The following is a 25,036-nucleotide window of genomic DNA, read 5'->3' as shown; positions in this document are numbered from 1 at the left end:
GAGCAGGCCGAGGCTCCCAAGTTAAACTTCTGCCACAAGGACCCAATGACAGCTTCACCAGGACACTGAAGAATGAAAACAAAGCTTTTCCTTGTCACAGCCCCAGAAAAGTCACTACCTTAAGAAACTATTCTGGAACAACTAGGTGTTTAAATATCTTCTGGGCACAGGTCTCTCAAACTCATCTGACGATTCTGGGCACGGGTCTCTCGTACCACTACTTTCAAAGCTGTTGGACCAGCTTTGCACCGCCTGGAGGCTCTCCACCTGAGGTAGATATTATAGGATTTTGTATTTACAATTGGTGAAGCAGTTTAATCCGACAGATCCCAGGGACAGAGTTTGACGGAATGGTCCCCTTATTCTAATGGGACTCTCGCTATCCCAAGAATAAAGAAATGTGAAATAGAGGAGTCACTTTCAGCTTGCCACCCTGCACTTAAGGTGGCTGTTAAGGGAAAGGCATGGAGTCCAATCTCCCAGGAACCTTCCTGCTGAACACCACCTCCCTGGGTCAGTTCTCGGAGTTAAAAGCACCAGTGTACCAATATTCTATGCAAAACCCCTTCTACAAGCTCAACTCCCCAGGACTGAGTGCACAGCTGGCAGCCGGGACTCCTCATGGCATCAGTGACATCCTGAGCAGGCCAGGAGGCCCCCCCAACATTCTCTCAGGGTACTCCAGTGTGGCCACATTCAGTGGTGTGGGCTCCCAAGGGGGGTACTATGGGCCACAAGTGGGCAACTTTCCTAAAGCAGGCAGTGAATATCCATCCCGAGGCAGGAGCTGCTGGGCAGACACAGGCCAGGACTGGAGAGGAGGAGGTCGGCAGTGCAGCAACCGTGAGTAACCAAACTCTGATGCCAAACTTTCAAAGGATCGACACCCTGCACAAACACCATATTTCTAGGGAACATAATGAGGGGATATTTTCTAGCAAGCAGCGAGTCTGGAGATCTCTTGGGGTTTGTACAATCAAATCCCTGCCCTTACAATGACAGCAAGACACATTATACCTTCCATTGCCTCCACTGCTGACTAGGTGAACTCAGGCAAGTTTATTTTTCTCCTTGTACCTCAGATCTAATCCCAGTTGTGCTCTGTGTTAATTTACAGAGGTCACTTCATCTCCCCGCGCCTAATCAGGGTTCAGTCATTCACTCCCTATGCGACTGTGGGTATATTGCTTTATTTCCCTGTGCCTCTGCTTCTCATGCCATCTCTGCCACTGATTCTGGGTTCGATCCTTGACAATTTTTTTGCCCTGAGTTCTAATCCCAGTTCTGCCACTGATAGGAAAAATATTGCTCGAGGTCAACAACAACAACAAAAAAAAAGCAGCTCCAACTGACACAATGCTATGGTTAAGGCATGGCTACCTGGAGCAATACAGAAGGGTCAAATATAAGAGAACTTAAAACAATCAAGCATTTTCGAAGTTAAAGACAGTGTTGCATTTGGTTTTCCTTTGGAGATCCTTCCTCTGATTCTTTATAAATGAAATTGATATCTTACCAGATGCTCTCCTTGCCTCACTCCTCAGTGAAAGTTAAACCCAAGCACTCCTGCAGGCTCCTGGCTGACATCAGCTTCTCATCTATGCACAGGACAGCAGTTTAAGTTAGGAGAGAGTACATTTTTTGTGAGACACGTCTTAGGTTTTTATTCTTGTCTGGTTTTTTTCTTTGAATAATGTGTTTCTTTATGACTAATTAATCTAGAGTTTTCGACTGTAGTGCGAGGTAGCCAGAACAGTCCAGTGGCAAATAATGTATCCTACATATTTAGCAAGGAGGTGAAAGCTTGGCTCTTCAAACAAGGATTGACCCTGGCTGCACATACTATATAGCAGGTCATGTTTATCCACTCATACCCTTGCTAAGAATTTTCAAGCACCATTCCGACCTCGTGTGAAATTTCCTTAAACGAGTCCCCTTATTTTCTTACTCCTTCTACTCTATCTTACCTATCTATATGCTCAATCTCTGCTTACACCCTAAGCCAGTGTCTCTCAAATTGTGTGCCATGGCACAGTGGTGTGCCCCGAAGAGATTCCAGAATTTCACTTTATTTTTAAAAATTCCCTTCATAAGTATACACTAGAAAAGATGACGTTGTGTATACCAGAGTCTGTCAATGTTATGAGCACCTGTGTGCATAAGGATTTAACCACTCAGACAAGCATCATTCTTTGTCGTGATTGGCCCTTGAAAACTAATGGCAAGTAATTTTTATTTTATTTTTTATGCAATAGTTATCCTAACTTAAGCAAAAGAAGCAATCAAAGCTTTGTTACCATTTGGATCTTCAGCTCTGATAGAACTTAAATTTTAAAAAATACGAGAGAGAAAGACTGCAGATGGTGGATGACGAAATGCGTGTTTGCTTGTCGACTATCGAGCCATATTTTGAGTCAATTTGCACTCAAAAACAAGCTCATCCATTGCATTGATTAGCAATTCTATTCTATTTACTTTAGTTTCACTGTTGTTATAATTAGTTATACAAAGCTTAAAGAACTTTCAATAAATAAGTCTCAAATTTAATTTTTTGTTGGTTTTGCAATTTTATAATTTCAATCATAATGTGCAGCAAAAAAACATTTGCTTCATTTAGTGTGCCTGAGCAAAAAAATAAATATTTGCAATACGGTGCCCTAAGCTATCTATTCAAATGTTTTATCACATATTGGAATGTAGCAGACTATGCCATACTTTCTATTGGTAATTTGAATATTTTTTCTACTGTAATTGTCTATTGCTTATGTTTGACTTATTCCTGCTGTACACTCCCTTGAGTGAATTCCTTCAAAAAGGCAGTAAATAAATCCTAATAATAATAAACGTCTTGAAACGTCACTATGCAGAATGACCGAAGGGCAGGTGTGGGGTAGAGAATAGAAGAAAGAGTAAGGACAGTGAGCGAAGGAATCAAGACCACTAGACCTGGCTGAAAGAGAGCAGTGCCGGCTGAAACAGCAGCACCGTGTGCAAGGAAGGGTGAGGGCAAGCTCACATCTTCGCTTCCATTCGGGATTTTGTAACCATAGATGGCATATTTTGAAAGGAAGAAAATTCTGTTTATTTATTTAGAAAGTTTATATACCGCTTTATATCAAAGCGGTGTACCAAATAAACATGCACAATAGCGTAACAGATTACACGCAGAATAAAGCCAACATTGCAGGGTTATCTAGATTGAACACCTACTTAGTCTTACAAGTTCCATTCAAATAACACATATAAATTAACTGAAATCAGGTTACAATAGGGTACAATCAAAAACAGTCTGAAATCATGCCAGTCCCAACACGTTATAGAAATGTATCCACAAGAAGAAAATTCTGTTGTGATAAATCCTGGATCAGCATCTTTGCTAACTCTCATATGCACTCTCTCTTTATATAGATAGGTAAATAGATAATCAAAGCGCGAAAAGCCGTCATTGTCTTTCAACTGTCTGCCACATATTCAAGTTCTCCAAAGAACCTACAAATTGTAGAGCTTTTGTTGTAGAATAGATGCAGTTCTGAATAAGTCTAATTTTTGTAAGGAGGAAATCCTTCCAAGTTAAGCAAGTCTTTGTAAGACTCAGTGGTGCAGCTCCCAAAGCCCCAGCTATGATGGGTACCAACACTGATTGTCTTTTCCAAGTTCTTCCCAGTTTCAATTTGGAAATCCTAGGATTTCATGGTCTTTTCCAATTCTTTATCTCCAATTTATCCCAATCTCTCTAGACTTTCTGCGTTCTGTAAAACCAGTCTCTCCCAGCCGGTGCAGTGGTCCTTGGTTGGAGACAGAGCACAATTCTTTCCGGAATTGTTATGCTGCCAGGATTTGTCATCAGCCATAGCAGAGGTTCCCTCAACAGAATCCCCAACCAGCTAAGGAAGCAATCCTTTAAGAACACAATCCTTTTGAATCTGATTGATTTACCTGCTACCAGTTCCCGCTTCCCTCTTGTACCAGTTTGTCTGTTTGTCCTGTTAAGTCCTTGTATGACAAACCTCCACTGTACTTTGTACTTTTAAATATGTGTATTTTTAATATTGCTTGTACACCGCCTTGAATTTTGATTTGGCGGTATAACAAGATTTTAATAAACTTGAAGCAGAATCTAGACTTGGAGTCAAACATGGGTCTTCTATGGCAGATTTCTCTTTATTTTACAGTTTTTATGGAGAGCAGACATAACAACAGACATAACAATAAGGTGCCCCTCTGTCCACAATTTGGGCCAACTTTAGGGTGGCTTCTCTTATTCATAATCTACTCTTTGAATTTTCTGTTCACACCCTGTTGTCTGTGACATTGTCTCTGACCGTTTCCGATTGTTTTGGGTGGGGGTTTTTTGTTCCCTCTTTGCCCTTTAGACTTGCAGTTCAAACAGAAGGAACCTCTATTAGGTTAAAATGCTATAATTGTTCAATTACAGCTGTCCAAAGAAGTAGCGATATGCATAGAGCAAAAGCTTTCAGTTCATTTGGCCTCTGCACCCTGCTCCCATCCCCCCTTAATATATAATTTCCAGGCCTTTTGGTTGCTTTTGACACTTTCACTTTCATTTTAAATAGCGTTGTAAAGTGCATTAGACTTAACACATGCACATTGAGTTGTGTGTTAATTCATAGTTCATGTTAAATTGACTTGGCAATGCACTAAAGGGGTCTTTTACTATGGAGTGCTAAATCGTCTAGTGGGCCTTAGTAAAAGACCCCTTAAATTTTTTTTAAGGTTCACATCCAACAACAATTTATTATTTCTATAGTACTGAACAAATTGTGGCTGTACTCTCTCGAAGAACGCAGGGAGAGGGGAGACATGATTGAGACATTTAAGTATATCACTGGTCGTCTCGAGGTGGAAGACGATATTTTCTTTCTTAAAGGGCCCTCGGCCACAAGAGGGCATCCGCTGAAAATCAGGGGCGGAAAATTTCATGGCGACGCCAGGAAGTATTTCTTTACCAAAAGAGTGGTTAATCATTGGAATGAGCTCCCAGGCTAGCAGCGTGCCAGATTTTAAGAATAAATGGGATGCCCATGTCGGATCTCTAAGAGGGTAGAGTTAAGAAGATGGGTCATCAGAGTGAGATCTCTAAGAGGGTAGTTAAGGAGGAGGGTCAATAGAGTGGGCAGACTTGATGGGCTATGGCCCTTTTCTGCCGTCATTTTTCTATGTTTCTACCAGGCGCACGCAGCACCGTATATTGTACATGCAAGAGATGGTCCCTTCTAAGAAGAGCTTACAATCTAATTATGACAGACTCACAGAGAGGGCTAAAAGGTGGTAGGGAACTATTATTAAGGGAATGACAGACAGATGTGTTGGTTGGGCCAATGTTTAAATGCAGCTTCAAATAAGTAGGTTTTTAGTCTGGCTTTGAATACCGCCAGAGACAGAGAGTGACGTAGCAAGCCAGGCAGGTTGTTCCAAGCATGCGGCACAGCAAGGAAGAAGGGATGGAGACGGGAGTTGGCGGTAGAGGAGAAAGGTACAGAGAGGAGAGATTTGTCTGACGAGTGGAGTTCCCGGAGGGGAGTATAGGGGGTAACAAGAGAGGAGAGATACTGAGGAGCTGCAGAGCGAATGCGCTTGTATGTCAGTAAGAGGAGTCTGAATTGTATGAGGAGACGGACTGGGAGCCAGTGAAGTGGCCTGAGGAGTAATGTGGGTATAATGACCCTGGTGGAATATGAGGCGCGCACCAGCGTTCTGAACAGACTGAAGTGGAGAGATATGGCAAAGCAGTAGACCGGTGAGAAGCACATTGCAGTAATCCAGACAAGAGGTGACGAGGGTGTGGGTTAGGGTTTTGGCAGCATGCTCAGAAAGGAAAGGACGGGTTTTAACAATATTGTAGAGAAAGAAACGACAAGTTTTGGCAGTCTGTTGGATATGAGAGAAGAAGAGTGACGAGTCTAAGATGACCCTGAGGCAGCAAGCCGACGAGACAGGGAGGATGAGGGTGTCATCCACCATTATAGAGAATGGGGGAAGGGGAGAGGCAGGTTTAGGAAGAAAGATAAGGAGTTCAGTCTTGGCCATGTTTAATTTTAGATGGCGGTGAGACATCCAGGTAGCAATACGAGAGAGATAGGTTGAGACTCAGGCCTGGATTCCCGTAGAAATTGCAGGTGTAGAGGTGGTACTGGAAACTGTGGGATGAAATTAGAGCACCGAGAGAAGTGTAGATGGAGAAAAGAAGAGGTCCAAGGACAGATCCTTGAGGCACACCAACTTATAGCGGAAAGGCAGTGGAGGAGGATCCTCCAGAGTTTACGCTACAGGTGCGATAGGAAAGATAGGAGGAAAACCATGAAATAACAGAGCCCTGAAACCCAAGCAAGGACAGCGTTTCAATGAGTAGGCGTGATCTATGGTGTCAAATGCCGCAGATAGATCAGGGATGAGGATGGAGTAGAGTCCTTTGGATTTGGCCAGAAGCAGGTCATTGAAGACTTTAGCAAGAGCAGTTTCCATGAAGGGGGTGGAAGCCAGATTGAAGAAGGCCGAGGATAGCTCAAGCCAAAAGGAAGTAAAGACAACGGCGGTGGACAGTTCATTCTAGTAGTTTGGATACGAAAGGGAAAAAGGAGATAGGGCGGGTAGGGCCTTTCCCAGTTTATATCCTCTCCCAATTCATAAACTGCAGCTCCCTCCAGACTTGGAGTCTGGTTACTAAGAGTCACTGTGAAGGGATGGCTGGGACTCCCTCCTCCCAGGGCTGTGCTCAATACCCAGCTGATCCCAGGGAGTAAAAATCTTCAACCAAAATCTAATCAGAGCTCCTACCTGGCACTACCACCAAGTCCCTTATTTTCTTAAACTACTTTACCAGGATTATTTGGGGTTTTCATTTTTCCGTTTCTCCTCAACTTAAGAAACTCTCTAGCCCATTTCTATCCTCTGCAGCTCTCTTCAGGACACCTCTAATCTTATCTCTGCTCTACACTTGCCACCTTCCCATTCCAGACTCCACTTCAATTCTGCTCCTGGCCTGCCCCGGCATAAATCGGAGAAAGTTGTGTTGCTCAGAGCAGATATTCAGCAGCACTATCCAGCTTCGTGCCACCGGTCATCATGGTTTATACCACGCTGAATATCAGATGCTTAGATTATAAACTCTCAGGAAGAGATTAGTATATAATTTATCATGGTAAAGCTTCCTGAAGATCTGCTGAGTCCGATCAAGGTCAATCAAGCTTGCATCTTGTCTCTGGCCAATCCGAAATTATTTCAAGAGACACATGATGGCTTTTCTAAGTCTACCTGGCTAATAATTTCTATGGTCATTCCTTCTGGGAATTTGTTCAAACTTCTTTTTTAATCCCACTAGATTAGTCACTTTGACCACGTTCTGCAGGAACAGATCTCACAGCTTAACTGGGCATTGCAATTTGGTTTTCAATCTGCTGATTGATAGTTTCATGGAATGTCGTCTTGTTCTTCGAAAGGTTAAACAATTGTTCTCTCCAATCTCTTGAATCTCATCTTATTCGTCTCTTCACAACAGAGGTATTCCATCCTCTATCATTTTGGTTTCCCTTCTCTGAACCTTTTTGAGTTCTGCTCTATTATGTTCGAGATGAGGTGATCTGAACTGCACACAAAGCTCAAGATGCGGTCGCATCCAGGGGGGTGGGAGCGGGGGGAGGGGTATATCTTTTGTTTTGGTATTATTCCTGATAGTAATGATGGATGGGGGAGGGAATTTTTATCTTTTGTATAGATTCTGATTGTTTATAAGTGCTTATTTGATTAGTATTATTTGTATGTAAACTGTATTGCACTTTTTGTTGGCATTAAAAACTAAATAAAGTTAAAAAAGATGCGGTCGCACCACAGACCTGTAGTCGTAATGATATTCTCAGTTTTGTTCCCCCATTCCTTTTCAAATACTCCCCAACTCTTTGTTTTAGCAGCCACAGCACACTGGGCTGAAAATTTCAATATACTGTCCATAACGACTCCAAGATTTTTTTCTTGGGGGATGACTCAGGCCCCAGCATCTTATACCTGCAATTGAGATTACTTGTCCACATTAAATTTCATTTCCCATTTAGATACAGCATTAATTTAGACTAGGAGACTGAGCAATTTCTCACAATCTTCTGCTCTTTTAACAGCTCTGAATAATTTTGTCTTATCTGACAATCTAATCACCCTTTCTCCTGATCATGTATGAATATTTGAAAGCAAAACAAATACCTGGAGCACTCCACAACTGAACCTGTTCCATTTGAAAAACTGGCCATTTAGCACTACTTGATTTCCTGTCTTTACGGCAGTTTACAATCCATAATAGGGCACTGCCTCCGGGAAGGGGTAAAACGCGGACCTTACGGACCTCGCGGATCTAAAACTGCACGTCCTTAAAAATCCGAGGTCCATGCCACTTTTAGTCTCTGGCTCTGACAGAGCTCTATGACAATTTAACTCTGACGGATCCTAGCATAGGGAGGGAAAAGCATTAGGATCCGTCAGAGTTAAATTGTCGTAGAGCTCTGTCAGAGCCAGAGACTAAAAGTGGCACGGACCTCGGATTTTTAAGGACGTGCGGTTTTAGATCCATGAGGTCCGTAAGGTCCGCGTTTTACCCCTTCCCGCTGCCTCCTAGCCCAAGGCTTTTTAAATTACCTGCAAATCTTTCAGAAGGGACATCACATACCTTCAAAAAATCTACTGGAGTTGTACTGACATGGGATCGGATGCTCTGAAATTGCAGTGAAAATCCTGTGGGTTGTTTTGGTGTCAGTAAATTGTCCAATTTGAAAACGGCAATTGATGCTGAAACAATTTAGCAGGCAAATGAGTTTGGCAGAGGTTCACCATAATCCCATTTGATCAGTAACTGGAAAGCGGATGACACATGCGCAAAGCCAGCAGAGGAACCCCGAACAAGTCTCCTGTCACTCAGCTGTTTGGGGCAGGAAGGCTTTTTTTTTGTCTTTAATGGGCACAGATGTTGTGCAAGTGTTACATATGTACAATATCTGTCCCCATTAAAAAAAAGTCATGTCCCCACCTCCCAAGGCAGGAGAGAGTAGTCATATCTCCTGCTGATCTTCTCAGGGGTGGTCAGGGGTATGTGGGAGGGTCCAGGTGGCTGAGGCAAGAGAGGCATGCATAAAATGTACCTTTAACACACATGGATATGGCCCTCATTCCATATGATGGTAAATATTTTAATTTCATGCCAGACCTGTCAGTAATTTCAGGTCATTAGAAGTCAGTGCTACATTTTGGGTATCATCAAGTGATGTTAGGGCATCGGAGTGCAAGTTGAAATACTAATGACCTCATTTCAGTACTAAAGTCATTTGCATAGTAGAGTTGGAGGCTGCAACGAACCCACAGAAAAGCCCATAGTCAGTGGCGTAGCGAGGGCAAAAGGTGCTAGGGGCAGTGGCACCCCTCCACCACCTTCGTCTCTGCCCCCCGCTCCTTCCTTGACCACCTCCCTTCCCTTTCCCCGTACCTCTAGTTGAAGTTGTTACTTGTGGCAGTCAACGACGTGCTCCTTGCAACCCCGTTGGCTCTCCCTCTGACATCATCTGCTATGCGCAGCACCCCGAAGTAACGTCCGCAGGAGAACCGACGGAGTTGCAAAGAGCATATTGTTGACCACCACAAACAACTTCAACTAGAAATATGGGGAAAGGGAAGGAGAGCACATGCGTGGAGGGGAGGAATGAGAAGAGGCGGGGCAGAGGAGGAGGGGTGCCGGTGCCCCCACCAACATGGTGCCTAAGCCACTGCCCATGGTAAGCCATTATGTGCATTAACGGGTAGATTACTTTGAAGCTAAACCAGTTCAAACTGGTTTAGCATCAGTCGTTATAGGCACAGCAAATTTAGAGCATCCAGGCACTAGACTGTTCCCTATAAGTAAGCAGAGTAGACATTAAGTACCCTCCAGCTTGGAAAATGGAGACATGGCTGAGCAAACTAGTCATTAGCTGTATTAGAGAGTGTGGCTGATTATGCACAAGGCTAGACCTATATTAGGAAGCTCCAGGAAATTCTAGAAATGGATGCTTCCATGTAGGTGCCCTATTGCTGTGCTGGGAGAGCCCATTCTGCAATGGAAACTGGCATAATTGCAGTCATCTTAATGTAGCGAGGGTGCAAATAACTTACAATATTGTGTAAGTTATGCGCATAAGTGGGAATCCTGCCCATTTTTCACTCTTGCATTTCTGCGTTATGCCACTTATATGCCCCTATAGAATAGTGGTTAGGTAAAGTATCCTCCTAAGACATATATAGTAATCAACGTGGGATGTGTTATTTTAAAATTAACTCAAGCTATTTTAGCCAAATGAGACCTAGGGCTAGATTCACTACGGCCATCGATCAATTTCCAACCACTTAGCTACCCCTTTATGACCTGATTTCCCTCCGACCTGATTCACAAACCTCTGTCCCAATCATCCTCTGATCCACACATGCAAATGAGGGGGAACGGCATTCAGATGCAGGCAGGAAGGGTTCATAGACAACCCCGTGAAAGACAAAGGCGCGCGCCGACAACTGAGCGCAAGACGGAGGCACGCGCCGAAGAAAATTACAGTTTTTAGGGGCTCCGACAGGGTTTTTTTGTTGGGGAGCCCCCCCCCAGTTTACTTAATAGAGATCGCACCGGCGATGTGGGGGGTTGTAACCCTCCACATTTTACTGTAAACTTAACATTTTCCCTAAAAACAGGGAAAAAGTGAAGTTTTCAGTAAAATGTTGGGGGGTTACAACCCCCCACAACGTGGCGCGATCTCTATTAAGTAAAGTGGGGGGCTTCCCCCCCCCACGCCCTTCCCCCCTGTCGGAGCCATAAAAACAGTACTTTTGTGGGCGCACGCCTCCGCGCTGCGCTTAATTGTCTAGGCGCGCCTTTGTCCCGGCGCGCTTTTGACCTGACACCGGCAGGAAGTGATTCACTAAAATAAAAAAGCAACACCGACTGGGCTGGCTGATCCAAAAATAAGCGACTGCTGAGGACCAGTCACTGAGGTCCTTTCTGACTGCCCTGCCTTCTGCTCTCTGCCCTGCCCGTGGGCTCGCAAAAAACTTCTCTGCAGGGCTCAGAGGGCCAGCGCATACGCAGACCATCTACAGATGGTCTGCACATGTGTTGGGATCGCTAGAAAGCGATCCCGGCAGTCGGATGGGAGCGTGATTCCGATCACCCTCATTTGAATGAGGGCGATTCATGAATCAGCCCCCCCAGACCTGGATCAGATCCATGCCCTTTGTGAATCTAGCCCTAAGTTAGTAATAACTAGGGTTAACAGTTCAATAACCCTTCTTAACAGTAGTCCATATTGATAACTCCTCCCCTTAAAGAAAAAAGAAATGTCACTAAAAATTGAAATTACTGCTTTATGCAATAAACATTACCCATGAAAGTGCTAGTAGGGGTATAGTTATCAATGTGGGCTAATGTAAAGATATGTGTTGTTGGGTGCCATCGACTTGTGCTCGAGTCCTAGCGACTTGAATTACAGATCTAAAAAGAAATTGGTTTTGTTAGTCCAGAAAGGTCCTCCAGCGTCATCCTCATGGTTGTTGTCAATGTGTCCAGCCATCTGATTGCAGGTCGCCCTCTTCTCCTGGTTCCTTTGATCTTCCCCAACATGATGTCCTTCTCCAGTGATCTCTCTTCTGAAGGTGTGATCACTAACGTGTGCTATTTTAGCACAGGACCCATTTCATGCAATGAGACATAGGGGCAGATTCACTGACCTGCCCGATCATGTCCGATCTGTGTGCGATCCTTGGCAGGCTGACTGATCCACAATGGGTCCTTAGTTAAATGAGGGCGATCGGAGGAATGCCCCCTACCGACCACACAGATCACTGGAAAGTGATCCTGATGCATGGGCAGACCATCTTCTTTGCCTGTAGATCAAGGATCTCAAAGTCCCTCCTTGAGGGCCGCAATCCAGTTCGGCTTTTAGGATTTCCCTAATGAATATGCATTGAAAGCAGTGCATGCACATAGATCTCATGCATATTCATTGGGGAAATCCTGACAACTCGACTGGATTGCGGCCCTCAAGGAGGGACTTTGAGACCCCTGCTGTAGATGGTCTGTGCATGTGCTGGCCTCTGTGCCCGGCCGAGCTGGAAACTTTTTTTTTTTTTACTTCGCGAGCCCATGGTTTTAACCCGCAGGTTAAAACTATGGGCTCACACTGCGGGGGTGAGCAGTAGAGTCGGGGCAGAGAGCAGGGTGGCCATGAGCAGGAGAGTTGGGGCAGAGAGCAGGAGAGTCGGGGCAGAGAGCATGGCAGCCAAGAGCAGAAGAGTCGGGGCAAAGAGATGGAGAGTAGGGGCAGAGAGGAGGGCGGCCAAGAGCAGGAGAGTCAGGGCAGAGAGGAGGGTGGCCGGGAGCAGGAGAGTTGGGGCAGGGCAGAGAGCAGGGGTTTTTGCACAAGTGACTGGTCCTCAAGCAGTCGCTTCTTTTTTGATCAGGCAGCCCAGTCGATGTTCCTGAAATTGTTTTGTGAATCGCATCCTTCCTACTTTGCATGCCCGGATCAGATTGGGCGTGGATTGGAATGGGAGTAAGGTTAGTGAATCGGGTCAGGGTTGCTAACTGGTCAGGACACGATCGGGGTCCTTAGTGAATCTAGCCCTTAGTTACTAATAACTGAGCTTAATAGTAAAATAACGCACCTTAATGGTAGCACACATAGATAACCGTTCCCCCATAAATGTAAGTATCCTGTTATAAAACTTCCATATCAATTAGCTCACCTTTATCTACGTTTGCTTACACCTTTTCAAACAACTAATTAGTAAAGTTAAGGCTTGCCTTTGCTGAATCTATGTTGACTCATTCCTATTTAGCTGTGTCAATCTGTATGGTCAATAAATTTGTTTTTAGAATTGTTTCTCGCTTGGAACTGGTATCAGGCATTACACTGGCCTGTGGTTGTTTTTAATGATAGGTTACAGATAACTAGTAGCAGGTTAGTAGCTTCATGTATGAACACTTAAGAACTTTGGGATGATTATTATCTGGTCCCTGTGATTTGTTACTCTTTAGTTTGTTAATTTACTCTATCTTCTAATCTAGATTTAGTTATTTGTATTTTTGCTTTAGAAACCATGATTTGCAGTTACAGTAGAATCTCAGTTAACTGGCACTTCGTGTTGTTTAGGTATTTATATAGTAACATAGTAGATAACGGCAGATAAAGACCCGAAAGGTCCATCCAGTCTGCCCAACCTGCCTATCAAGGTTATCTAAGCAGTTTACAATCAGGCACTCAAGTATTTTCCCTATCTGTCCCGGTGGGCTCACAATTTATCTAATGTACCTGGGGCAATGGAGGCATTAAGTCACTTGCCAAGGGTCACAAGGAGCAGCGTGGGTTTGAACTCTCACCCAACCAGCAAAAAATGACCAGGGGGAAAAAGAAAGTCCCCTGAAGCACCAGTGGCAGTGGTCCTGAGCCACAAACCTCTCTTCCTCCCTCAAGCCCCAAAGCAGTAGAAGCAGGCGATGGTCCTGAGCCACAAACCCACCTTAACTCCATCCCTCACCCAGAGTGGCAGCCAGTCAGCAGCACTCAAAGCATGGCCAGCCTTGGAAAGGCCTTTCCTCTAAAGCGTCACTTCCAACATATCAGAAGAAAGGTCCCGTTGGGGCTGGCTGCAAGCAGCCTGTTTTGAGCACTGCCTCCTGCTGACAGGCTGGTACTTTGGAAAAAGAAGGAAAGGCAGGAGGGAGCGAGGGAGTTGGTGACTCAGGACCGCTACTTCGAGGCTTGAGGGAGGGAGAGGGGCTTTGTGGCTCAGGACCGTTGGTGCTTCGGGTCGGGGGGAAGAACTGATATCTGTGTTAGACAAAGTTTCTAACACACTTTCAAACAACCAGAAAAACAGTTATCCAGTATCCATCAATCCCCATGGATGCCGGATAACTGAGATTCTACTGTATTTGCTTTTTTGCTCCAGAAACCACCTTTAATAGGGATATGACACCAACATCTTCCTCAGTAATAATAATAACTTTATTCTTTTATACCGCCATAACCAAAAGTTCTAGGCGGTTTACACTAAAAAGAGCTGGACAATCAGCGAAATACAATAATACAGTAAAAAATACAAATATTTGTAAAACAGAATTTCAATAATAAAACTCTCATTAAGTAATAAACTTATCAAACAAAGTGGTCTTAATTAATTTCCGAAAACTGCACTAGGATAACATAGCTTGCTGAATACATTTACCTAACCAAGATTGTTGCCTACCAGCTTGAAATGCTGGGGTCCTATCTAAGAAGGTCTTCTATCTACACCCATTAAAGAATGAGGTACAGAATTCATTTCTTCTCTCTGCCATTTCCTTCTCCTCTCCTTTTACTCCCTTACAAGCTTTTTGTTTCAAATATACTGGAAAAAGGGTTTTTTATCCACAGCAACCTTTTGTTCAAAGTCTCTCTTAGCCTGCACCTCATTACTGTTCTACATCTAACTTACCTTTGCTTATGCTAATTCCTGGTTTCCTCTTTTGGATCTGCTTTCCATTTTATGAAACAGGCCCTTTGGGCTTTCGCTGCCTTTCGCTTCACCATCAAAACACGGTCTTACTTCGTGCATCTGGGCTTCCAAAGTGGTCGTTTTAAATACAATTAAGTCCACGCCTCACAAAACTTTCAACTCTGGCAACTGCTCCTTTTGGATGGGTTCTAATTTCATTTTACCATCCTCCTTCTACTGATTCTGTTGAATTTGATCATTTTATGATCACTATCACTATGTGGCCCATCACACCAGATCCTGCATTCCAGTAAGGACTAGATCCAAGGTAGTTTCTCCTCTCACTGGTTTCAAGACCGGCCGGCTCCCATTGTTATTGTTTACCAGGTTTTTTAGAATTGCTCATTTCTCTTCATTCAGTCGATAGTAGTATATCTCCACCTCTATTCTCTTCCCCAACACAAATGGAATTTCCATCCATAAAGATTTCACACTACAATTTATTTCCTGCAGGATTTTTAGCCCATTTAATTTTCTGCCATCACTGACCTAAAGGGGAAAATTCTATAAAGTTCATATTCACATTTATGTGCTGATCATATGTATATATTATTAGAAAACCAGCATATACATGTGTATGTGCACACATAGGTGTATATAAAAGAACATAAGAATTGCCGCTTCTGGGTCAGACCAATAGTCCATCCTGCCCAGCAGTCCGCACGCGGCGGCCCCAAGGTCAAGACCAGTGTCCAAATGAGTCCAGTCTCACCAGTTTAGTATGAACTTGTCCAACTTTGTCTTGAAACCCTGTAGGGTGTTTCCCCCTATAACAGACTCTGGAAGAGCGTTCCAGTTTTCCACCACTCTCTGGGTGAAGAACTTCTTTACGTTTGTACAGAATCTATCCCCTTTCAACTTTAGAGAGTGTCCTATTGTTCTCCCTACCTTGGAGAGGGTGAACAACCTATCTTTCTCTACTAAGTCTATTCCCTTCGGTATTTTGAATGTTTCCATCATGCTAGAAGTGCACCTAAATGCTATTCTGCAAGTATGCTGCAACAACTCATATTCCATGAGAGCTGCCACGCTCATATTACCCCTCTCAAGCTACTTCATTGGCTCCCCGTTTCTGAATACAGTTCAAACTCCTCTTACTGACTAACAAGTGCATTCACTCTCTAGCCCCCCCAATCTCTCTCCTCACTTATCTCCCCCTCATGAACTCCGCTCATTGGCTAAGTCTCTCTTATCTGTACTCTTCTTCTCCACACTCCGTCCCTTTCTTGCCACGCCATATGCCCAGAACAGGCTGCTCCATTTCTAGAAGTATTCATATCCAAGCTAAAAGCCCACATTTTTGAAGCTACTTTCAACTCTTAACTCCAACTCACTGTAAGATACATACCCATTGTTATCATTCCTTCTACCGGAAACTCCCCAACCTTGAGATGTCCTGTATCTGTCCAAATTTAGATTGTAAGCTCTTCTGAGTAGGGACGATCTATTGAATGTTAAATGTACAGCAGTGAGTAAGCCTTTCGGTTTTATAGATATGAGAAATAGTAGTAGTATGCACACACAAAGGTGGAACTTGGATGAAGCAAACACCTCGTACACATGGAGAATACTATAAGTTACATGTGTATGTCCAGAGCGTAGGCAAACACATTTACATCAGCTTTATGGTGGTGTACATATTCATGCCTAAGTATATCTGTGTTCCCTTATAGCAGGGGTGTCAAAGTCCCTCCTCAAGGGCCACAATCCAGCTGGGTTTTCAGGATTTCCCCAATGAATATGGATGAGATCTATTTGCATGCTAATAGATCTCATGCATTCTCATTGGGGAAATCCTGAAAACCCGACTGGATTGCGGACCTCGAGGAGGGACTTTGACATCCCTGCCTTATAGCATATGCACCTACATATATGTGACCTCCCAAAGAATGCCTCTGCTGCAGAGTAAGAGATTCTTTGTGGGAGTCACTGAATGTAGAACATTGTAGGAGGAGTTGAGAGGCCCCTTTGCCTGAGTGGGTGGGGGAGTGAGGAGTAAAATCTAGGCTTTTGGTTAGCCTGATTCTCTCACCAGAGCTCCGAGGGAGACTCCTGAAGATACTGACTACTCCTGGAGGGAAAGTCTAAAGAGGGGAGAAAGTGGAACCTGGAGAATTTCACTGAGAAAAGATATGAGACTTGACTTTGCCAAAGGCTCATCAGGAGAGGACAGACTTAGTGTGTGTGGAGACCCATCTCTAAAAGGAAACTAAGTGAAAAGACTGCTTATTGCAGAGCCTGTGTGGAGTGTTTCAGCTTGGCGGGAAAGATGCAGTTTTCCCAGGCTGAGGAAAAAGGGTGGGTTCCGGGAGTGGCTCAGTGTGTGAACTAAGGAACTGTATGAAGAGACTGGGGAGTGTAATAAAAGTGTTTCTGAAAATGACTATCATAAACAGTTTGTAAAACCAATTTCAGTATGCACACCAGAAGAAGCTGTAAATAGTTTATACATTGATTTATAATTAAGTCTGTGTAAAAGCAACCGTTATCAATTGCACCTTGGTCTCGGCTCGATTCCTTTGAAAAGAGAAGAAAGTCAAGAACTAAGCGTTGTGATTGAACCCCGGCATTGTGAACCTTCGGCCTACTGGATTTTATCCGACTCTGGCCCACACCCAGTTCAAGAGACAGATAAAACCTAGACTGATTTCACCTTTTTGTGGACCTTGGTTGCGGGTGCCCGACCTGACACACACGGTTGATTCATTCTATCATTTTGATATAATTTGTATCCCATTAGCCGTCTTCCTTCCATCAGGTCTCTGAAAAGCCTGTTATAGCCACATTTTCATTTAGTGCCATAAGTTCTAATTCTTCGATCTTAATCGCTAAAATTTCTAGCAAACAGACAATTTAAAGTTTGTTTTTATTTGCATTCACAACAGTTGAAGAAGAGTAAATCAGGAATATTTTTTCTTCGTCTGCTCTTTATTTAAAATTTTAGCTTTTACAACAACTTCTCTATCCAAAGTCTCTAACTTCAGCATTTGGCCAGAATCTTTTGAACATACTTTACCCAAAACTATGTGCTCCTAAGCAATTGTTGACTTCCTCCCAAAACTAGTTTAAATGCTGCTCCTGTTAACATTTCAAACATTAGTACTAGCAGCATGGTTCTACTCTGGTTAAAGGTATCTTATCCTTTTGGAACAGGCTTCTCTGCCCCAGAACAAGTCTAAATCTTTCTTCCCTACATCACATTCTAATCTACGCATTAAGATTCCACAACTCTGTCACTCCTGGGTCCTGCAAGTTTAACGGGAGCATTTCTGAGATTTCAACTTCCTACTTAAAACCTCCCTCCTGCACATTACTACGTTGCTTGAACCCGAATGTACCAGCCAGTTCCCCCTCAGCACTTTCTAAAATCCTAAGTCAGGCTTGTCCAACCTTATTCTATTAGGAGCCACATTTTATATTTTGTAACACATGTGCACCTATGCACTCGTGCTCTCTGGAGAATGAGGTGAAACCTTTTAATTGGACTAATGTATTACATTTTTAACTAGTTTTGGAGGCCAAAATATCATTCCTTATGACAGGACAGGCATATTAGAACAACGCTATGCTGTTCAGACCTGAAAGAGGAAGTTTTGGCCTCTGAAAACTAGTCAAAAGTGTATTTAGGGCTCCTTTTACAAAGCAGTGTTATCAACCGGTGGCGCACTGAATACGAAGACGCCAATACAATTCCCATGGGCTTCTTCCCATTCAACACATACATTTACTGCTTTGTAAAAGGAATCCTAAGTCCTATAAAAAGGTGTCACCTTATTTTCCATTTTTTCTTTTTTTTATACTAATTTTTAAAGTACATTAACATTGCTATCATATTTCTTCATTCTCAAATAATATATATATCTAATATAATAAAACGGTAAGCCGCGCATACGCACTTCCTATGTGTGCGCCGGTTTTCCGTGAGCTGTAGCGACCCATAGGAAGTGCGCATGCGCGGCTTACGGTCTGGCCTCATGCGAGGCAAGACAAGTGCGCATGCGGGCCCTTCCCTGCTCTCCACCTGCGGAGCGGCGGCTGCCGGCCGCTAACACCCCCTGCCCTCCCGGCTCCAGCGGCGTAGGCAGCACTATAAACACGCTTCGCGCCCTTCTCTACCGATTTCCTCTGCCGCGTCTCTGATGACATCATCGGAGACAGACGCGGCAGAGGAAATCGGCAGTAGAAGGCCGCGAAGCAGCGTGTTTAAAGTGCTGCCTACGCAGCTGGAGCCCCGAGGTTTGTCGGCGGTGGGAGGGTCAGGAGCAGGCCGGATCGACAACGGCAGTAAAAAAGGGGGAGGGGCCGAACAGAGCAGGGAAGAAAAGGTAAGAGAAGGGAAAGGGGGGGGGGAAATGCTGATACTGCTTCTGCACAGGAAAGGGGGGGATAGGAGGGAAATGCTGTTGCTGCTGCATAGGGCAGTGGGATGGAAATGCTGCTGCACAGGGAACTGGGGAAAAATGACAGAAAGAAAAACACAGGGGCAGGGAGAGGGACAGAAAGACAGACAGAGAAAGGGGGCCAGAGAGAGAGTCAGCGGGAGAGGGAAAGGGGGCTGCTTTGGGGGGAGGTGTGCTGGGGACAGACAGCTTTGTTCTGGGGGGGGAAGACAGAAGAGGGTTATGGAGAGACATTTTGGGGGGAAGTGTGTGCTGAAGACAGACAGACATATATTCTAGCACCCGTTAATGTAACGGGCTTAAAGACTAGTATATATATATATATATGTATGTTTGTATATATATATATATATTTATTTTTTCCTACCTTTGCAGTCTGGCTATTTAATTTTTTCTAATTGTCTGCCATTTCTCTGCCTCTCTCTCTCCCTACATACCATTTGTCAAAGCCAGGAAGGCTGCAGTTGGGGCTGGGGAGGCTTAACCTATGGGTTCCCCAACAGAGACATGTTTTTTGGGGGGGAGGGGGGCCCTCCTCCTGCGTGCATTACAGTTAGTACCTTTGCTGCCTGCCAAAGAAATTCCCTGCTGAGCCACACTCCTCCTCCTGGTGCTGATGTACTGCCTCAAGCTATCAACTCTGGGATGCTACAAGCATCTTGTACTAACTGAGCACATGTGAGGAGTCCCAGCGTCAGCAGCTGGAGACACTCACTGACTTCAGAACTACTGCAGCAGCGCCTGAAGTGGAACTGCTCGGCAGGGAATTTCTTTTGCTGGTAAGGCCTTAGCATCCTTACCAGTTATTTAATGGCTATAGTGCAAGTTTGGAGGGGTCCTGAACCCAAAGTGGGCACCCTGAGGTTGGGGGTTCTGACATGTGCTGCTCCTGTGACCTTGGACAGGTCACTTGGTCCCCCAATACCCCAGGTATATTAGACAGATCGTGAACCCATCGGGGCAGACAGGGGAAAACGCTTGAATACCTGAATTAAAACCAGCTATGCTATCCACTTTCACCATAACCTCTGGCAACGCGTAACGTGAATTAAGAAAGGTTTGGACATATTCCTGGAGGAAAAGTCCATAGTCTGTTATTAAGACTATATGGGGAAGCCTCTGTTTGCCCTGGATCAGTAGCATGGAACATTGCCATTCTTTGGGTTTGGCCCGGTACTAGTGACCTGGATTGGCCACTGTGAGAATGGCTATTGGGCTTGATGGACCATTAGGCTGACTCAGTAAGGCTGTTCTTATGTTAAACCGTTCTGAGAAAAATGAATAAATAAATTAATTAATGGTATGATCACATCTCATATATTCTGCAGTGGTTCTGACCAACTCATCTCTAAAAGGACATAACCCACCTTTAAAAGGTAGAAAGGAAAGCAAGAAAGATCAGGGATCTGAAAGAATATTTTATAGGAGAACAAAAACTGGAAGAGAGAAGACTAAAAGGAGATACTATACAGCAGTCCCCAGGTTAAGAATGAGTTCCACTTTTTAAACCATTCTTATGTTAAATTTGTATGTTAACTCGGATCTTGTACGGTACACAGTCTATAAAAACAACAAACATTAAAGAAACAGTCCTCAAAATAAAGTACTATAGTTTAAATAGAAAGAAAAGCCAGGTTTACACTTACTTTTCATCTGTCTCACTGTTCCCTCTCCACAACCACATCCAACATTTCTCCCTCTCATCTCTCTCTTCCCCATGCATCTATACCTCACGTCTCTCCCACCATCATGTTCAATATTTATTTTTCCTTCCCTATGCCCAAAAACTCTTCTCTTTCTTCATTTCCCCATGTGCACCATCTCTCTTTCTCTCTCACTCAGACACCCATGCCCAACAATTCTCCCTTTCTATTCCCTCCCCCACCCAAAGGGTCGTGGACAAATGGAATGCGCTCCCGGAGGAAGTGATCCGGCAGAGTACAGTACAGGGATTCAAACAGGGATTGGACAGATTCCTGAGGGAAAAGGGGATCGTGGGATACTGAGGGAGGTGCTGGGGTGTTGCATAAGTATAGACAGCTCACCAGGTCGTGCAGGTGCAAGGCCGGAGGGTTAGGACTTTGATGGGAAGATAGGACTTCGATGAGAAACCTAGGGGGCAAGGGGGCCCCTTCTGGTGATTAAGGCAGGTCATGACCTGTTGGGCCGCCGCGGGGGCGGACTGCTGGGCGGGATGGACCTCTGGTCTGACCCGGCAGAGGCACTGCTTATGTTCTTATGTTCTCTTTCCTTCACCCTCCATTCTTCCATTCTATGTCTTAAGTTCATGCTCCCCTTTCTCCCTCCTTCCATTTTGTGTCCCGGTTTGTGCTCCCTCTCTTCCTTCTGAGTCCCAATGCAACCCTGCTTCTTCCTTCCTGTGCCAACGCACCCCTCTTCTTCCTTTCCTGTCTCAACACGCCCCTCGGTGTCCTTCCCTCCCTCTGTGCTGTGTCCCTCCCTCCCCCGCAGGTGTTTACCACCTCTGGCCGGCTCCTCCCTCCCAACCACACTTGTCTTCACAAAGCCGTAAGCAGCGGCTCCTGCATGCTAAATGCAGCTGACCCAGAAGCCTTCCCTCAGTGGAAAGACTTCTGGGTCAGCTACGGTTAGCATGTAGGAGCCGCTGCTTGCGACTTTGTGAAGACAAGTGCGGCTGGGAGAGAGCTGGCCAGAGGCGGCAAACACCTGCGAGAGGGGAGGGAGGGAAGGACGATGAGGGCCGCATTGGGACAGGGAAGGAAGGAAGAGGGTCGCGTTGGCACAGGAAGGGAGAAGCAGACCCTGGTTTGTAAGTATGAGTCTGAAGTAAGTCGGATGATCTTATCCCGGAAACTGCCTGTATAGGTAAATAAAACTATGAAAGGTGTATAGAAATTGAATAGGGAAGTATTAGGGAAGGTATCTTTAGCTGGGTATTTCTCAAGCTAAATAGAAGCACCTCCTCCAACCCCCAAGCCAGTTAGCAAAACCACATTGAATATGCACTGCCTCCATTGTATGTAAATCTATGCCATGCATATTCATTGTGGTTATCCTGAAATCCAGACTGACTAGAGGGTATTCCTGGCTGGCTTGAGAAGCAGATGCTTTAGACTCTTTGCACATGCCTGTAATATTGCTTTTCCTCCAAGTTTCACCTCATTCTAGGTCATTTCTCTACACCCTTTATGTAAGATCCTCTTGCCTAGAATTTCTGTTTTATTCCTGGGCACAATCCCCTGATATTTAGCACTATCTAACTGGCCAAGAACGGATCCTGACTGGTTAAATAGCACTTAGCCAGCTAAGCACTAACACCAGTTATCTCAGCTGAACATCAGAGCTTAGTGGCTAGCGTCACACAACTTAGCTGATTAAGTGCAAATATTCAGCACTAACCAGCTAAATTTAGCGCTCAAAATAGGATAACTAAATAGCAGGCCTACCTTTGACCACTAAGCACTTAGCTGTAGGGTTACCATATGGCTCCAGAAAAAAAGAGGACGGACTGAGACATCCGAGTTTTACTTCCATTGCTTTCAATGGAAGTAAAACCCGGATGTCTCAATCCGTCCTCTTTTTTTCTGGAGCCATATGATAACCCTACTTAGCCAGTTAGTGCTGAACTTCGGCTTAACTGGCTAAGTTGCCGGAGCCAAAGTGAAACCGGATATTCAATGCCGATCTCCAGAAACGGCCAACTGACTATCCAGGCTCAGATCTAACCATGGGACATAGGCAAGCTGCCTCTCACAGTCTGAATATCTATCCCAATAAATTTATACCAATTATGTGGACATTATTTTTTACAGAGTGTACTTCATATGTAAATACATAAACTCTAGTTACTGGGACCTACATTAACTGCTGATTATAACCAGTTTAAAGTTATCTAGAAATCTTTAAAACAGCTATTTCAGCAGCCCAGCTTAACCTAGTTAAGTTTAATCAGTTAGCACTGATATTCAGCTTTATCCTCAGAACCCATTTTTACCTCTTTTCCAAGGCAGTGGTCTGTTGTTCCTCCATTTACATACAGTCTCTTGCAGGCTCATTGGTGTTTAGGTCTTCAATAAAGGGATTTTAAAACTTGTCCCCTTTAGTTTGACTCAATTTGGAAATTCCTATGTTCTCTTGAGGCACAAACTTTGCACCCTGACCCAACCCAGCCTCTGGCACTTACCCTTTATATTGACTGACATAAACCTCTCACCCTGTTCCAACCTTAATTACTGACTTCAGCCCTTCATCCTGAGGGAGAAATTCAGAGCCCTCACTCTGTCTCCAATCACAGCGCTGTAAATGTGTGTTTCTGATGTCTTTCATTCACAGCCCAAAATCATGTAAATGATAGCATTAAGAAGAAGCAGACACGGCCCACCTTCACTGGGCACCAGATCTTCGCTCTGGAGAAAACCTTTGAGCAGACCAAGTACTTAGCTGGGCCAGAACGGGCACGCCTGGCCTACTCCCTTGGCATGACAGAGTCTCAAGTAAAGGTGAGTCTGCTGCTATCATTGTGCAGATGTATCTCATACCTTCTGTATCCAAGCATAGGCAGTGTAGGTTTTAGCAAACGGCCAGGCTAAATAAAAAGGTTGTGAAGGCTGAGGACGTATTCTAAAAACTCAGCTTCCCCAAGCTTGCAACTATTGTCAAAGCTTAAGTGACCCAAAGCTGACTAGCCTACCCTTTGTAATGAAGAAAAATTGACTTGATGGCTGCTAAATAGACAGCAGTACTCTAGGGAACAAACCCAGAATCTTTGCCTTCTGTCTAAACAAAAATGTTCAGACCAATACCTTTCTTTTCCAGGTGTGGTTCCAGAACCGAAGGACAAAATGGCGTAAGAAAAGTGCTTTAGAGCCATCATCTTCAAGCTCAAGAGTCCTAGGAAGCAGCATGGACCGCACAACCTCCGAGACGGAGGATGACGAGTATAACAAGCCATTAGACCCTGACTCAGATGATGAGAAAATCCGTCTGCTGCTGCGGAAGCACAGGAAAGCATTCTCTGTACTTAGCTTGGGGACCCATAATGTCTGATTAGTGCAGCTCCCATGTCACAACCAAAGCTGTGCAAACTACCATTTTTTGAAGCACATCTGAAATCCAAACTGACAGTCCATGTACTTCCCTACAGAGTTCCCAGACCATCAGATGCCTAATTGCCCCAAACTCTAGAAGGACCCCAGCACTGTATATACACAAAGAAAATGAAGTGTTGTTTAAGCACAATCCTTGCCCCATGGCATGGGTCTGGGTGAGGGTCACCAGGATGGCAGAAGCTTTGCCCTGCATGTTTGTACCATGCTGTAATTCCTACTCACAAATCACCTGTCCCAAATCTTCTGGTGACTACTTCCCCTGCAACACACGAGTCAATAAGAAACTGACAATTCTAACAGACATGACAAATGTTTAAACATATATATGAAATGCTTTATAAGAATTGTAAGGTGGCTCTAAGGGACTTAGAGATCCTTTAATTCAAAATTTCAGCTGAAAGTATAGAACTGTTTATATTTGATGCTGAGCCTTCAAGCTAACAAATCATTAAAAACCTTTCCCCGATGCAAGGACATCTTAACAAGCTAATTGCTTTCTTTTTATCCCCGAACTCTGGCTCTGCATGAGCTAAAATTTGTGGATATGGTAATTCTGTTAATGCCTTGCTTGGTTCCAAAAAGAAACATTTCAGATTCCAGGTTCAGCTGGAAATATTCCCCCCTATGCTCATGAGATTCTCCAGTTCAAGTCCACAGCTTCTGTACTGCTACTTTATGTTCAGTAAGGTCAAATGGAAAGAGCAAGAGGTTGCAGAATTCAAACCAAGTTTCTATGAAATCACAAGATGTCCATGTGGGGTCCTGGTATTGAATATCTCTTTTACAATTAGATTTCTCTAATTTGGTTTCTAGGAAACTTACTGCTCTATTACTAAACTCACACTGTGGGGTAGACTAGACCTCTTACTAGTACAAGAGCCAGGAGCAGGTCAAGATTTAGAATTACTACGTCATAGAAGGGTAAAGGGAATGATGAGCTATACCAGTCATGGGCAAACTAAGGCCTGCGGGCCATATCCGGCCCATTTAGTTTTT

At 44.3% G+C, this 25,036-nt stretch overlaps 1 protein-coding gene across 1 annotated transcript; it reads left to right on the top strand.

Moving 5' to 3' along the window:
* The first annotated feature begins 464 nt into the window (after window positions 1–464).
* NKX6-3 (NK6 homeobox 3) lies at window positions 465–24,786 on the top strand. The gene is made up of 3 exons (XM_033948880.1): window positions 465–843; window positions 23,265–23,431; window positions 23,748–24,786. Exons 1-3 carry the CDS (start codon window positions 465–467, stop codon window positions 23,976–23,978), a joined length of 777 nt encoding a protein of 258 aa, XP_033804771.1. The 3' UTR covers window positions 23,979–24,786.
* The last annotated feature ends 250 nt before the right edge of the window (window positions 24,787–25,036 follow it).

This window comes from Geotrypetes seraphini, chromosome 6 (genome assembly GCF_902459505.1).
Source record: "Geotrypetes seraphini chromosome 6, aGeoSer1.1, whole genome shotgun sequence".
NCBI lineage: Eukaryota > Metazoa > Chordata > Amphibia > Gymnophiona > Dermophiidae > Geotrypetes > Geotrypetes seraphini.
This window is presented reverse-complemented; position numbering and strand designations above follow the sequence as displayed.